Source organism: Scylla paramamosain, chromosome 8, assembly GCF_035594125.1.
Source record: "Scylla paramamosain isolate STU-SP2022 chromosome 8, ASM3559412v1, whole genome shotgun sequence".
NCBI lineage: Eukaryota > Metazoa > Arthropoda > Malacostraca > Decapoda > Portunidae > Scylla > Scylla paramamosain.
The window spans coordinates 21,900,333-21,917,039 of NC_087158.1; the positions used below are offsets into that span (position 1 = coordinate 21,900,333).

Below are 16,707 nucleotides of genomic sequence, written 5' to 3' on the forward strand. Positions count from 1 at the left end.
GGCAGTCAGTGTGTGTCAGGCAGTGAGCGAGGTGGGGTGTGCCTGGCGGCGGGAGGAGGCTCGTCAGAGGAACGTGGTACTACTTCAGTGTTCCATCCAAGCTCTTGAATTGACGCTGTGGTGTTGATTGTTATACTTCTTCATGGAAGAGTAATCAATAAATATCTTTTTACCCTCCTGAACATAAATTTAATAAGGAAAAGAGTTTATCTCGATTTTGCGGCCACGTCAACGAGACATCAGAGGACGCAGAGGACACCACAGATCTTGTGTTCATCTGCTTCATATTGTTGGTGAAAGGAAAAGTGGAAGACATAGGCGGAAACCTGTTGTGAAATCTATAAGAAAGTGCAAAGCCGTGCGATAAGCACATGCAGATGAACACGCCTGGACATGTGCCTCAGTGAAGTGAAGTGCGGCCGTCAGCATGCGAGGCACTCGGCGTCACGCCATGAATCAAGTCACGTATATTTGAGCATTCCTGGCTCCGCTAAGTGAAGGAAAAAATATGTGAGAAAGACTGAATATTACCGCCAATACTAAAAGAAAAAAAAATGCGTCTCTTGCCAAACTGGTGCCTTAAGAAAACCCACTCAGGGAGAAGAGATGAAGGAGGAGATGAAGGGGAGGTAGGAGGAGTAGGAGCAGAGGGAGTCTTCCAGGATGAAACCTCATGTCCTGAGTCTCTAAGGAGACTAAGGAGCGTGTTCTCATCCTCTAGGAGTACAAGGTGAGTCAGTCAACGTTCTTCCTTTCTTCCTTTCTTCCTTCCTTCCTTCCTTCCTACCGATCAGCTGCCCTCATTCAGTCACGGTGTTATTTTTGTCCTGATTGGCGTCATGCAGACCCTGCCCTTATTTTAGTTTATCCTTTCATTCCTGTTTGTTAGCTTTTTGTTTTCAACAATATGGAATTTGCTTACTATTTTCCTCTTATTTCACTTTATTTTATTCCTTTCTATACGTAGAGTGCCACACAGTTACTTATTCTCTTTCTTCTTTCTATATTTATAACTCGTGCTCTACCTTCTTTAGCTGTGGGGAAAAAATATCTATGCTCCTCTCTCTCCTGCAGGACCCACGTGACCAATATACTGGTGACCGTGGTGGGCGTGGCCGTGGTCATCGTCGGGGCCTACTTCTCCCGCGACTACGTGAGACGCGTGCTGCTGTGGGTGGCCGGCCAGCAAGCGTGGGTGGTGGTGCTGGTGTTCCTGGCCCTCTTCACCCTCGTCTCTATGGTAAGGAGGAGGAGGAGGAGGAGGAGGAGGAGGAGGAGGAGGAGGTGGTGGTGGTGGTGGTGGTGGTGGTGGTGGTGGATAGTTAGGAGGATTATGAGGGATTTTATATATATATATATATATATATATATATATATATATATATATATATATATATATATATATATATATATATATATATATATACAGGGCTTTCCTTTCTTCAGTAAGAGGAGGAGGAGGAGGAGGAGGAGGAGGAGGAGGAGGGTTGGCACAGGTGTCTGATCGCGTGTGATATTTTGTGTTAATGTTCGTTTCCTAACATGAAAATGAATCCATTGAGGTATGAAATGAGTTCCATGCAGAGGCTGTCATTGTTAGGTGGGCGGGTGTAATGTGAATGGCGCCGCGTCACAATGGGTGCAGGATGGCAGTGTAGCGAGCGGGTGAAGGGGAAGACAATTCACACATGTCAGAGAAGAGGGAGCAGAGTTTCTCTTCATAATTTCTTACACACAGAGTTCTCATGAGGACGAATTTCAAAGGCCACAGAGGTGGTCAGCCGGGTTTTCGCGGCTGAGTTTCTTACTAATGATGCACAATCCTTCGGCCTGAAATCATGCTAAAACACATGAAAACACAGAAATTTCCACTACTGTCGACTTATATCATCAAAATGTTTAATAATACAAAGCTTAGTCCTTAGAAAAACTAAAATACTAAATTCGTCTTTTACATGTTTCTTCACTGGAGACGACACTAAGAAACTTGCTTTCTTCGGTCCTTTTCTCTTTCCTTTGACAGGTCACCCAAAATATATGAAAAAAAAATAAAATATAGATGCAAAAGTTGAAAAATATTAACAATAAAATTGCAGATACACAAGTACACATTCAAATGAAACAAGACAAAGAAAAATCTATAGGTTAAGAATACTTAAGTTAAGCAAATAATAAAAAAATAAAAAAATACAGACACACACTAGCAGTACACATTCAAATGAAACAAAGTAAATAAAAAAAACTGTAAGTAGTGGAATGCTAAAGTTAAGAAAATAATAACAATAAAAATGCATATGCACACAAAAATACACATTCAAATAAAACGAGCCAAAGAAAATAAGTTAAGACAATAATCATACCAACAATAGAAATACAGATACACCTAAGTACACATACAAATGGAACACAGCAAATGACACATCCGGCAATGCAGGAGTCCACACAAAGAGAACAAGTGTGGTAAATATAGCAGGAGCACGTCATGTGGGTGCAATTAGTGTGGGAGGGGAGTGCCGATATACATATGAACATTCACCAAATGGACATAGTGAAGGCAACTTGGATATTTTTTTTTTCCCCTTTCTAGCCTGTAACTCCTGTCCACTAAGACTAGTTACTGGACATGAGCCAGGGAGTGAGTTTCATGACCTTGCAACCGTCAACCCCAATAAGGCCCGTATTCAGAAACACTCTACTCTCTCACTAGGACTGTTTTTTAAAAGGCCACAGAGACGATCAGCCGGGTTCTCATGAGTGTTTCTCCTGTTGATAATGCAGAAATCTTGTTAATCTGTCATTAGAACCATAAAAACATCTCTATAAACTCGTGTAACTTCAACTAGAGCCTTCTGAAAGTAGCAGAGGTGCGGGCAGAGCCGTTTCAGGGTATAGTTACAAGATGAAGTAAGCCAGCGTGTTACATGGGTTAATGGTTCTCTCCTTAACAACCGTGGGGAGTCTTTGTATTGTGGTGTAATTGTATAGGGTGATAGTGATGTGGGGGTCAGGAGGGTGTGATTAATATTGTCCACTGTCCTCCTCCTCCCTCTCCCGCCCCCGCCTCCCCCCCCGCCCCCCCTGGTGGTGACAAGCCTGTATGACGGGGTGCGAGGCCTTGAATTCCCGTGACTTGTTGTGCAGCTGTGTCTATGTGAATGTGATGCTTCCCTGCTGATGTGTGCTTGGGTAGTCATGAATGTGATACTGCACTGGATGACCACCACTACAACTGCTATTACTGCTGCTGCTACTACTACTACTACTACTACTACTACTACTACTACTACTACTACTACTATTGCTACTACTATTGGTACTACTACTACTGCTGCTGCTACTACTACTACTACTACTACTACTACTACTACTACTACTACTACTACTACTACCACTACTACTACTATAAAAAAAATGGTTCATTAACGTTATGTGGCAGTCAAGAATTACTTAAAATTTACATACGTGGTAAATCATCATTAATGTTTAAGTTCAAGTGTGTGTGTGTGTGTGTGTGTGTGTGTGTGTGTGTGTGTGTGTGTGTGTGTGTGTGTGTGTGTGTGTGTGTGTTCACTATGATATACAAGCACTAATATGTCCACGTGCAGGGAGGGGCATGTGTCTAGGCAGGTCTATATTAATGAGCTCATGTGGGTGTTCATTGTGTACCGTGTATGAAGCGACCCTCTCCCCGGCAGCCGCTGATGTGGGGATACATTGTGGTGAACATATCGGCGGGGTACATGTTCGGCACATGGAGGGGCCTGGCGGTGACGGTGACCACGGCGACGGCGGGCGTGTTCGTGGCCCACATGCTCATCCGCGTCTGCCTGAGGGAGGTAAGTAACACCGTCTCTTTTTACACCATAGACCCGTATTCTGTCACCAAGACTATTTTCAAAGGCCACAGAGATCATTAGCCGGATTCTGAAGAATGTTTTTTCTATTAATAATGTATGTGGAAATCTTGTTCATCTGTCACTAGAACCGAAAAAAAAACGTTCATAAAAACTCGTCAGTCAACTAGAGCTTATTTAAAGTAGTCGAGGTGCGGCCAGAAGCGTTTCAGAATATGATCCAAAAGACGCCGGTTACACACAGATCACACCTTGTCACTAAGAAGCTCGGCGCTGTGTAGTGTTAGTATTACATTATCACACACCTGACGACTTTGTTTGGTCATGGGACTGCTGGGTTTGTGTATTATCGCTTTGTGTTTTATTTCACCTGCATGTTTTCGCTGTGCTGTGAATGAGGGTCCGCAAGAAATCCAGAAAAAAAAGAGGTACGAAATACGAGGCTGGGACATGCTCCGTGACGCGGCTCATCAGGTGTGAGTGGCGTGCGTGAGTGCTTTACTTCCGAAGAACCTTCATCACCAACATTCCCAGGACAGCGATGCAGGAATGCTGAACGATTTTGCTACACTGCTACGTTTTCATTCCCCGTAAAGAGACCGGTTTGATCCAGACACACAGCCACGAACGAAAGGAAAATTATTGTCGAAGTGCGCTATTGAATCATATAGCAAACAATGCGCCCTTGCCATTAGCACACCATGACCTACGGTGCCCTGGAGGAGCTCGCCAACCACAGACACCGTGACGCCGAGAGTCAGCTGGGCGTCAAGGTTGAGACGGGAGAAGTGGTGGTAGTGGTGGAGGACGTTCGCCTCGCCCCGTTATCTCTCAAGGCTGTCCACCTGAATGACTCTTTTTTTTCTTCTTTTTTTTTTTTCTTCTTTAAATAAGTATATCTAAAATTAATTCAGTCATCATCTTCATTGCTAGTATAATTTTTCCTCCTCCTCTTCCTCTTCCTCCTCCTCCTCTTTATGATCATCATAATCAACATTACAGTAATCGTAATCGTGATATCAATCATTATTGTTGTCATCAGTATTATATTGTTATCATTCCTATTATTGTTATTACTATTACTATTATTATTATTATTATTATTATTATTATTATTATTATTATTATTAGTAGTAGTAGTAGTAGTAGTAGTAGTAGTAGTAGTAGTAGTAATAATAGTATCAGCAGCAGCAGCAGCAGCAGCAGCAGCAGCAGTAGTAGTAGTAGTAGTAGTAGTAGTAGTAGTAGTAGTAGTAGTAGTAGTAATAGTAGTAGTAAAAGAGGTGATAGTAATAGTAGTAGCATCCTCCTCCTCCTCCTCCTCCTCCTCCTCCTCCTCCCCATCATCATCATTAACATCATCAATCATCATCATCATCATCATCATCATTTAAGTAGTTCACCTTACAACATACAAACCCACACTCACACCCACTCACACACATCCTCCCCCACACACATATCTAAATAATACACACCAAACAGCCTTCAGTGTGTGTGTGTGTGTGTGTGTGTGTGTGTGCTGTAACCTTCGCGAGCAGTATGCCGTTAGCCGGGAGTTCCTGAGTTGTGAAAAATAAATAACATTAACAACGAATGACAGAGAAAACAAATGCCATCGGGATACTGTAATAAAACAGCATCGAACTCTGAAGTGTGAGTTTGTTGTCGAGTTGAATGGAAGGCGCTCGAGGTTTACTGTAATATCTCGATGAAAACTTGTGACACTGTGGATAAGGTGAATGAGGGTGGCGTGACAGGATGCCTTTAGATACTTAGGACCACAGAGAGAGCCAGGAATCGCGTAGGTAGGCTGTGAGTAGAAGCCTTTTATAAGTACCTAGACCAGTTGCCTGTCGGGGGCGTAGGGTGAAAATATTAAGGGTGTTTGGTGACAGGGCACACTCTTATAGCCATTAAATAAAAGTACTCCTCAGGCAGTCAGTGTAGTACAGATAGTGACTCACAGGCCTTCGGAGACACCCAATGCCATCGATCTCTTTTACCAAACGTTTTATTATTTACTTTACTTAGAGTCATGCTGTGGGTCAAAATCAATAGTTCTCAACCTCCGTGACAATGCTTGCAGTATCACCTCCCTCCTCCGCACCGCAGCTCTGCACCGCTGGCTTGATAACACCTTATCTCATACCTCACTGTCACTGCCAGCCATTTATCATTCCAGCAACACTCTCCCTGTCATTGCTCCTCCTTCGTGACCTTAACTCCACCCACACGCCTCCTCTCTCTTTCATTATTTTATACAGCGGTTTCTGACGCAGTTATGATAAAGTGTATTTTAGTGGCACATTTTCTCATTCCAAGATCACTGATCTCCCAACACCTCGGCTCCTTCAGCACCTTGGCGGCTGTTTCCTTGTCTTTGTTGAGCATCCTTTGTTTCCACGGCATCCCAGCAGCAGCAGCCGTGCCCCTCTTCCCACTCTCCACGAGACAGGTGGACGCCCTTGACTTTACTGCCTGGAGGTGACGAGATTCCCGCACCAGAAGCAGGTCTGTCACCCTCCCCCTCCCAGGCACCGTGCTACTTCCGCCTCGTAACGGGTGATATTCAAGCTCCGTTAGCCAAAAGTTGCCCTTACTATACATTCGTGTTGACCGTGAACTGTCTGGCGGTAACAGTACACAGGCTGGCCAGCGACCCGTTCTCGCCGTTTTTTGTTTGTCGCGGGAAATGGATACAGGGGATGAGGAGTATTCGTTACGAGGCGAGATTGAAACTGTTAAATTTATATTCTTTAGAAAGATGTATGTTAAAAGAGGACCTGATAGAAATATTTAAATGGTATAAGGGTTATATATATAACAAGGGGGACGTAAGCAAAAATTCTTAGGATCAGTAACCAGAACAAAACAAGAAATAACGGATTCAAGCTTGAAAAATTTAGGTTTAAGAAAGAGATAGGAAGAAATTGGTTCTCAAATAGAGTGGTAGATGAATGGAACAGACTCAATAATCATGTTGTTAGAGCTAAGACATTAGGGAGCTTTAAGAGAAGATTAGACGGATTTATGGATGGGAATGATAGGTGGAAATAGGTAGGTATATTTCATACACGAATTGCCACGTGTAAACCTGGTGGCTTCTTGCAGCTTCCCTTATTTCTTATGTTCTTATTTTCTTAAATCGCCTCACCGTGGTAACAAGGAGAATGCCTTTAGACGTCCGGTGACAGGAGGGGCGTGGCCGTGTGCAGGGAGGTGTGGCGAAGGTTCTCAGCGTTGTTTCAGTCTTGTTCTCCGCGTCAAGGAAGTAACTTTCACCTTCTACATCGTCGAGTCCTTCTCCCCACTTGAGTTCCTCTGCGTGTTGGTTATGCATGGCCCGCTTCCCGCCTGGAGGTGCAAACAAGCCCTTTCCCAGAATCTACTGCTATTTTATTCATGCCATTCAAGTTCAAGAATAGAAAAATCAGCATAACAATTTTGAAATAGAATACAGCCTTTAGACATCGCCAGAATCATTCGTTGAGCTGTCAAGATGCATGGAGCCGAGAAACTGAGCTGCATGTGATAAAACAAAATATTAAACAGAACGTGACACGAGTAGTCCAGAAAATACCCACACTAGCAGTTTAAATGAGACGGAACCACAGCACAATGCATTGTCTTGACGCTTCTCCCACAAACAAAGAACGCTCCCCCTCGCTTTCCCTTTTCACTTCTTTGTGGAGGTGATGTTGAGAGCCTTTCCTTCCCACAGATCGTGCACCGGCGAGTGGTCACCTCCCGTCTCCTGAGGGCGCTGCTGTCTGTACTGGGGGGCGCTCAAGCCTTCAAGGTCATCGCGATCACCCGCCTCACACCCATTCCATTTGGCCTCCAGAATGCCGTATTCGCTGTGAGTGTACTTGAGTTGCTTTGTTCTTAACACACACACACACACACACACACACACACACACACACACACACACACACACACACACACATATCCCATATTCAGACTACATTAGGGTACTCTAATTATTCAACATTTTCGCGTAAAACTATTCCCAAGTTCCACATAGTTCTTTACAAATTCAAAGTTTATAACAAATGCAAAGGATGATAATGCTACTCACGAATACATCACCTATACTAGAGCTTCCTGATGCAAATGTCCGGTTGAAGCCTGGGGTTCCGTGATATTCCTTCTAGGGAGGACGTAGAGAGAGAGAGAGAGAGAGAGAGAGAGAGAGAGAGAGAGAGAGAGAGAGAGAGAGAGAGAGAGGGGGGGGGGAGGGGGGCGGGGAAAGCCGTATACTTTAAAGCTTACAGTATGATGTAATAAAGTTGCTGGGTAGCGGGAAGTGATGCAACTGTTGCGGCAATGACAGACGAGTTTCCCCCGCGGCTTGCAACGCTGACACACACACACACACACACACACACACACACAACATACAGCCTTCACTACACATTACTCTGACTGGAAGGAAGACCGCAGTTATATAATTAAGTCTAATTAATTTAATTCTGATGGGCCTATTTACAACCGAACCACATCGTCAAGCATCGCATCCGCTTCCCGGTCCTCTCTCTCTCTCTCTCTCTCTCTCTCTCTCTCTCTCTCTCTCTCGCCTGAAGTGCCTCTGGACCAAATGCCACATCCCGGAAAAGGTCGCCGTGAGTCATTCTCTCAAAGGTGACGGGCGGGCGGGCAGGCGGTGGAGGTACCTCGGCCTCTGTCATGTGAAATCCTTGAGCTGGGAGAATACTGACGAGTTGGTCTTCTGCGCTTGCGCATCCTAAGGCACAAATGATTTCTCATATGGAACATGCGAGGTTTTTAGATTTGGTAAGGTTAAGTTAGGTTTGATTTGCCTTTGTTAGGTTAGGTTAGGTTGGATTTGGTTACGTTAGATATGGTTTGGTTAGTTAGGTTAGGTGCTAATATAACATTTTTTAGTCTGTAAGATTATTCAGTAACGACTTGAAGGCACCTTGTATTGATATGAATCAAAACAGATTTTATGATCAAGGTGTAATCGCTATAATAAGGCTGTGGAAAAAAAAGAAAAGATAGACAAACCTTGGAGCTCATGAATCTCGCAGGTCGTGTGTTGTGGTGCTGACGCAATGGTGCACATGCGCAGATGGCTGACTCGCCAGGGTTCTCGCAGCTCGAGGATTTCGCACGACACCGCCTCTGCCTCGCGTCACTCCTGAATGTCGCACGAGAGACACATCGCACAAATCACGCTTCTCCCGGCAATAAAGTCCCGGTATCAGGTCAAGGAGAGCGCGCACACTAACACACTTCACAGGAAGAGTGGGAAACATGGTGCCTTTCCTCCCTCACGTGATCCGATCGACACCCAGCGCCCGCGTGTGGTTCGATTATTATTAAAGTCTTCGTGAGTAATTCGATGACAGCAAAACTATTCCCTCCAGTTATTCACGATGATTATCCGGTGATTATGATGCTAAGCCACGCTTGAGAATTATGCCTTTAAATTGCAGATGGATATTTTTTTTAGTTTATGGCTGTTCTCAGGAATCCAGTGACTATCTCTCTCTCTCTCTCTCTCTCTCTCTCTCTCTCTCTCTCTCTCTCTCTCTCTCTCTCTCTCTCTCTCTCTCTCTCTCTCTCCTCCAACTCCTGAGTCATTATCTACTGTACTGCTTCGTTTTCACTACTTATCGACAAATAGCCTTATAAAACTAATTAACTATTCTGAAGAACTATATAATTTAAAATGCAATTCATTCCTTCTTTTGTTATTTCTTTCTCCTCCTCGTCCTCCTCCTCCTTTTCCTCCTCCTCCTCCTCCTCCTCCTCTTGCTCTTACTCATCTCCCTATCCCTCATCCTCTACTTCTCCCTCTTCTTCGATTCTTCACTATTCTTCCTCTTTTATCTCATCCTTCCCTCTCAGCTCCTCCTCTTGTTCCCCTCGAAAGAAAGAAATATCGTCACAAGCTGAACCCGCGCTCCCGCTGGGCTAGATAGCGCCACAAAATATTCATCCCTGGAAAGACCAACAACTCGATGTGGCATTTGGAAGTGGAGGCATTTGATCTCCCTCTCACCCTTCGATCTCGCTCTCCTTCCTGCCTCTCCCTCACGACTCAGCGATAAGGACACACTCTCAAGAAGTTTATCGCTGCTGATTATGTCTGGTGAACGTAAGGTCACAGCACGTTTCTTATCGAGAGAAGGTGGAGGACGAGAAGTTTGGAAGAGCGTTCAGTGGCTTCGTATGAGGGAGGAGAGGGTGTTTGCGTGTCCCTTTCTCCCTGTGACTCATGGTTAAGTGCATACGCTTAGGAGAAAGAAGACAGATGACTGTACTATAAAGTTGGAATTCAATACTGGTGCGAGAATACGTCAATACAATGAGGGATGGGGGTCGTAATACGCACATTCAGATGCTCTTGTCACTGCCGAGTCCCGTGGTCGCGATAAGAAGGGGCCATCAAAAGCAGAGCGGCGGTGCTTAGGAGCTGCTCCTGTGTCCGTGGCTCAAGTGCTGGTGACCTTGACGGCAGTGCGTCAGGGAGTGTTTTCCGACTCAAGTTATGGCAGTCCGATAATTGAGGCGGCGCTCTCACCACCGACGGAGGGGGAGGAGGAGGATAAGAAAGAGGAATGAAGAGAAGGAGGAGGAAGAGGAATTAAGAGGAGGAGGAAAAGAAATAATAAGAGGAGGAAGAAATAATTTAGTACTAATTTTAAAAGCTAATGCATGAAAGAGTATGAGTAACGTGTTCCCGCGCAATGATGTAGCCTTTGTGTGCGCTGAGGTGCGGCCGTCAGCGGCCAGCCAAGGAGTCATAAAAGGCACCAGTATAGTTACTACAATCCCGGGCGTCCCTGTGAACACGCCACCCAATGCTCGGTCATTGCTCATCTTTGTTTGAGTAACGTTCTTACACAATATGTATCACATGTCTTTGACAAGTGGTTATGTTCCAGTGGAGGGAAAAAAAAAAAAAAACAGGTCCTGGCTCTTTCGCTCTTCTTTCCCTTTTGTTTGTCGGATTCACTTCCTTCCACGAAGTAATTTTAGTCTCTCCCCTTTTTTCTCCCTCTTCCTCTATTTTTGTCACACTTCGTTTTTTCTTGTTTCTTGAGATTCCGTGGGGTTAGCAACTAGTCATGTCATCATATCCGTATACACATCGCCATAATTTCACCTAATGGTACCTAAAGTATATACAGTTTTCTTGCTGAATCTTAAAGTACTTTGCCTGACATCACGCATTCCTTAAGTTTACATTCTGCAATCTTATTCTGGCCTGCGTTTCTGTCCAACTCCTTAAATAAAAGTTATACAATATATACATTGATTCTTCGTCTTTCTCTTCGAGGAAAGTATGTGTACATGCAGAAAGCCTCTCACCACGGTGTGAAGTTTGCCTAAAGCACTCTCTTTCACCCCTATCACTCTTCTGTCATATTCAAGGACTTTTTTTTTTTTAGTACATGACGTGCACTGTAACAGTACACGGCTTTGAGGAATTCCTGGACATTCCGTAAGTCCATATATCGGATACTTCAGTTTCTCACGCATACGCACCGAGTAACACGGACGTTATTGTATAACCTCTCTCTCTCTCTCTCTCTCTCTCTCTCTCTCTCTCTCTCTCTCTCTCTCTCTCTCTCTCTCTCTCTCTCTCTCTCTATGCCAAAAGGCGCTTTCCTCAAGAAAACGTACGTAGCGTATACGAGTATAGAGTCCTGGGTATCTCTCCAAAAGATGGCGTTACCAGTTCCCAAGGCGCTGTCCTGAGAGGGAGTGCTGATGTCTTCGCGAAACAGAATCAATGTAAATTATAACTTGTTTTTTCCTCCCTAGCTATCCCGTTCTGTAGGAGGCCTTCCTGCACTGACAAAGCCAATTGTCAAGGCCACTTTCTTCCCGGATAAGACCGTTGCTAGTTACAGGAGACGTTTCCCTACATGACGAGGCACTGACGGAGATATACGTATTTATATATATATATATATATAGAGAGAGAGAGAGAGAGAGAGAGAGAGAGAGAGAGAGAGAGAGAGAGAGAGAGAGAGAGAGAGAGAGAGAGAGAGAGAGAGAGAGACTGTACAAAATCTTACTAGTGTAATAATTACACACATGGGCTGATTTTCTGTTCTTTTCCAATTTCAGTGGTAGTTTCATTTATTGTTATGCGTAATAAATTAATATTATTTTGGGCATCATTATTATGATTATAACCATCATCTTCATTACCGTCATCATCATCATTTTAAAATGCGCGTTTCATTTCTGCAGTGGTCATCTGAGGATATCTTACCAAGGTGCTCTGTTATGTACAATCAGAGCTTAAGGTTCTCTAGTTTTGAAGTTACTCCATAGATCATCCAAGTTTTTTTTTCTTTTTCTGGGCTACACACTGACACTTTTTTCTACATATTTAACACCTTTCATCTTTTTATTCTGGTCTTTCCTTCCTTTCTTCCTCTGCACGTGGTAACAACTGCCATGCCATCCATCTGTCTCAGTCACCAACCTGACGCAGTGACAGATACATGTGTTACGCATAATATTACATCCTCGTGTATGGATTTCTCTCAGTGTGAACCATCTCTCAGTTCATCGACCGATCGACCCATCTGTCTACGTGTACCAGGTTCTTCGAATATAAAGTATGAATGTTCTAACCTCCCTCGGCTCTTCCGCGTCCTGCTTATCCATGCACCATTTTACCTGCTGCTCCCAGCTCCGGCACCCCTCACTTCCTGCTCCTTACCTTTTCGCCCCAGCTCTCCTAACCGTGGCCGGGTAAATTCCTCACTCCAGCGATGCTGTGGAGAAAAAAGGGCCACTGATTCTACCGGAAATATCGAAACAAGTATTCTTATCAGGCCTGTACAACATTGTGGGTTTGAGGAACGGCAGCGAGGAGCTTGATGATGAATGATCTTTGTAAAATATTTTATCGGAAAATCTTTGTTTTGTCCTCCCCTGCCCTTCACCTGCCCTCCCCTATCGTCCCTGCCCTCCACTTAACCAATAGTTCCCAATAAAGGTACTGGTTTGACATTTTGAGATTTGATATGTAAGCAGGCCCTGAGAAGCGAGAGGCCGAAGGTCGTTTTGGTGTGTGTGTGTGTGTGTGTGTGTGTGTGTGTGTGTGTGTGTGTGTGTGTGTGTGTGTGTGTGTGTGTGTGTGTGTGTGCGCGCGCGCGCGCTCTCGTCACTAAAACGAAAATGAGCTCTTTCCCATGCACATATATTTCAATAATAAATGAGCAGGAAAGCAAGGAACAGCTGACATCTTAGGTACCACCGAGGACTCGAACACCAAGGCACTCAACACGGCCTGCGCGAGTGGAATACAACCCGTCCCTCTCCTTCTACTCCTAATGCCTTAAAATAGAAAAGTGAACTTGGATTATGCACGCACTCGTGGTCATTGATCTGATATCTAATCGCCACACACACACACACACACACACACACACACACACACACACACACACACACACACACACACACACACACACACAAACACACATACACACACAATCACCTAATCACACTCTTGCAGTCTCTGTTATAAGTATTCCGATACTTCTAAAAGCATTTATTTTGTTTGTAAGACTATGAAAGCGAACCCCGGCATCCACAAGTTATAAATACGATCAGTGAATTACCAAAATAGAGGAAGTCAGGCCATACCAAGGAGGAACGGTGGAAGTGTTACAGCAAAAACGTTTTACCAATACGAACACCTCCAACATTATGCTATTACTGAATCGCAAAATACATCACGTTTCTGTCCTTTATTGTGCTCGGTGAAAGGATCCATCAACAGTATTCAAATATGAGACGATTCGGGAGCAGTTGGAGGCGGCATGAATTTGTATACAGACGAAAAAATCCAGCCTTCGCTAACCAAGGGGGCGGGTAAATATCAGTGACCAACCAAGCTTCCAGAATATCTACAAGCAGACCATTCAAGGCTTCAGGAACAAAGACTACAGACACTATAGGATTAAAAAATGTAGCCCATTAACGACCGCAGAAGCCATAACTCCTTTGTCTCATTTTGTGTTTCTCTGCACGCTCTGTGACGTCAAGTATTCTTAAACTATCTTTGATTCCCGAAAGACTGGCTCATTGAATTCCTTCGCGAAGAAAGTATTGAAGTAAATAAAGACCACAGAAAGAGAGAGAGAGAGAGAGAGAGAGAGAGAGAGAGAGAGAGAGAGAGAGAGAGAGAGAGAGAGAGAGAGAGAGAGAGAGAGAGAGAGAGACGGGGCAGTGTCACTAGCTTCACTAGGAACGGTTTCAGATAGGCTGGAAGTAGTGGGCGCCATGTTTTGGTGCTGTTCCCACGAGACGTTGAATCATTCATACGTACAGAACATCGACGTCACATCCTCATTGTTACTTCCACGAAAGTGACGCAAAGTATTATAATTCCATAAATACGTCGAATTTCCAACCTTCATCTATCTTCATCAACGGAATCTACATCATAAATTTTAGGTCTTTTTAATGTATAGCTCATATCTTTATTCTTTTTTTTTTTCGTATATACGTGAAGGAGGCTGGTCAAGGACACAATTATAATAGAATAAATCGTGACTGTCTATACTTATATTCAGTATCGTTATTTAACTGCATGCCCACGATTCCACTTGTCTGTTTATAATAAGGCAGTGGACTGAGAGATGGAGAATCCAATGCCAGATCTATGATTAGTTTCCTACACACACCTTAAAGTTTTGTCACAGCTTAAAACACTGAACATTAAGCATGGTTAATTCAATGTATGGCCACGATTCTAATGGCTTGTCTAGAATAATGGAGTAGATTCAGAAAGCAGAGGATAGTCCTGTTGAGATCTTTGACTGTCAGGAGAGGATACAGAGGGTACAAATATATCCACGTAAATATATTGCTTGAAAACAAACGAAGACCGAGCAACCATTGATTTACTCCTCCAGGTCAGCCAATAGCTACCATGGCCTGTGTCCCGTCGCTGTATCCCGTGCAGGTTGTCACATGATATATACTCAAAGAGGAGCGACCTATGTCCTCCACCAGCAGATTGATGTAACTGGCTCCATCATCCAGAGTACCTGGCGGAGGGATATAAGTGCGTCTGTGTGCTGTATCGACATCTTGATCACGCAGGTGCCATTTACACCACACTTCCCTAGCAGCGCTTTTTTACATTTTCCAAACTCTGCACAGCATAGCGGAGTAAAACTAATTCAACATACTTTGCAATCAGGTTCAGGTCATGTAGCTACCACATTCTTCATCCGGCTGCAGTGACCACAGTTATTACAAAACTACAGCATTCCACAAATAAAATTACAAAGCAAAGGTAGTGAGTTTACCATAAAATATGACAATGGAATGCCCGTGTGCTGAAATCACTCACCGCTTCTGAAATAAAACTCTGTGTATAATTCAACCGTCTTACCGTTTTCCCTTCCACTTGACAAAACCTTTCCCCAGAACTTATTGAAACCTGTAACACCACTCCAGTATAAGAAAAGTTGGCCTTCACACATTACAATCATATCTGCCCTGTGAAAACTGTCGTCTGTATATGTGCTTCACTATCTCATCCTTGGTCAAGTGTCAACATCAATTGAAGCACATCCCCATAACTCACTATAGTCTCACTCGTCAGAAAGCACACCAGTGATAGTGCAACTCACCTTCACACAAGTAAAGCTACACCAAGACCTTCGCTTGTCGGCAGCACATCCACACACTTGTTAGCCAGCCACCTCAGCTGTGTACCCTTCCATTACTCACGGTATACACGATGTGTCTAATTACGTCATCTAGCAGACTGACCTACACAGCTCCGTCACATTCATCATAGTTTTCTTGCTATTACCTCCATCGTTGGCGGGGGTTGCGTATTTATCCATGTCTACACGTGTCTCTGTCTATCTGTTTGCCTGGCTGCATGCAAGATATCTCAAAATTTTAACTATGGATTTTAATGAAATTCTGAAGAAAGATGATCCAAGAGCCAATGAAAAAAAAAGATCAAAAAAAGAATTAGTGCATACGGATGTAAGATTTTTTTTTCAAGTTTCTCCTGATTTTTCTGCGGCTCATGTGTACTGTGAATGTTTCAACGATTTCCACGATTCTACGGGCACTAATTGCCACATTTCATAAAATCTAAGGTGACTATTTACCACATTTCAGATTCTTCCAAGGCGGTGGCTACGGAATGTGGTTTGCGAGTGCCTTCTTCTCAACTTATGTTTTAATTATCTATCCAAAGTTCTCGGCTCCGCTATAAAGCCCCTACTGTAACTTCACCAGCATCATTTTAAGGCTTCTGAATGGCTATTATTCTGTGTTTTATGGGTGTTTTTAGTCGTCCTATTATTGACAGTTCTTTATTTACGACACTGTACTATCTTCATTTCCTTTCTCTTTTTTCAGTAGTGTGTGTGTGTGTGTGTGTGTGTGTGTGTGTGTGTGTGTGTGTGTGTGTGTGTGTGTGTGTGTGTGTGTGTGTGTGTGTGTGTGTGTGTGTGTGTGTGTGTGTGTGTGTGTGTGTGTGTGTGTGTGTGTGTGTGTGTGTGTGTGTGTGTTTGTGTTTGTGTGAGTGTCCGAGCCTGTGCCTGAGTGTGCTGTCACTTTTCACGCCCTTCCAACCGTCAATCATGTTCAACCTCAAGGTTCCTCCAAATTATCCTCCTCTCCTTCCTTCACGAGACTCAGTGTGTGCCATGTAATGTTTATATATTGAGAATTGACAACACTGACAGCCTCACTCGCTCACACAGGAAAATAGCCCTTTTATAACTATATATTATGCAAAATGCGACATTATTTATTCACCCATATTGCGTAAATCCAGTAAAATGAATGGACAGAGAGAGAGAGAGAGAGAGAG

The 16,707-nt window shown here is 43.8% G+C and overlaps 1 protein-coding gene across 4 annotated transcripts in view; it reads left to right on the forward strand.

Annotated features, from left to right (window-relative positions):
• LOC135102957 (transmembrane protein 64-like) overlaps nt 1–16,707 on the forward strand; it is a 23,796-nt gene continuing 7,089 nt past the window's right edge. For all 4 annotated transcript variants that reach the window (XR_010269874.1, XR_010269875.1, XM_064008698.1 and 1 more), the window contains exons 1-4: nt 1–730; nt 1,075–1,240; nt 3,696–3,836; nt 7,579–7,716. Coding sequence is in view for 2 of the 4 variants with exons in the window: in XM_064008698.1 (XP_063864768.1) it covers nt 555–730; nt 1,075–1,240; nt 3,696–3,836; nt 7,579–7,716 (621 nt within the window). In the remaining 2 variants the exon portion in view is untranslated. The remainder of the gene's footprint in view (nt 731–1,074; nt 1,241–3,695; nt 3,837–7,578; nt 7,717–16,707) is intronic.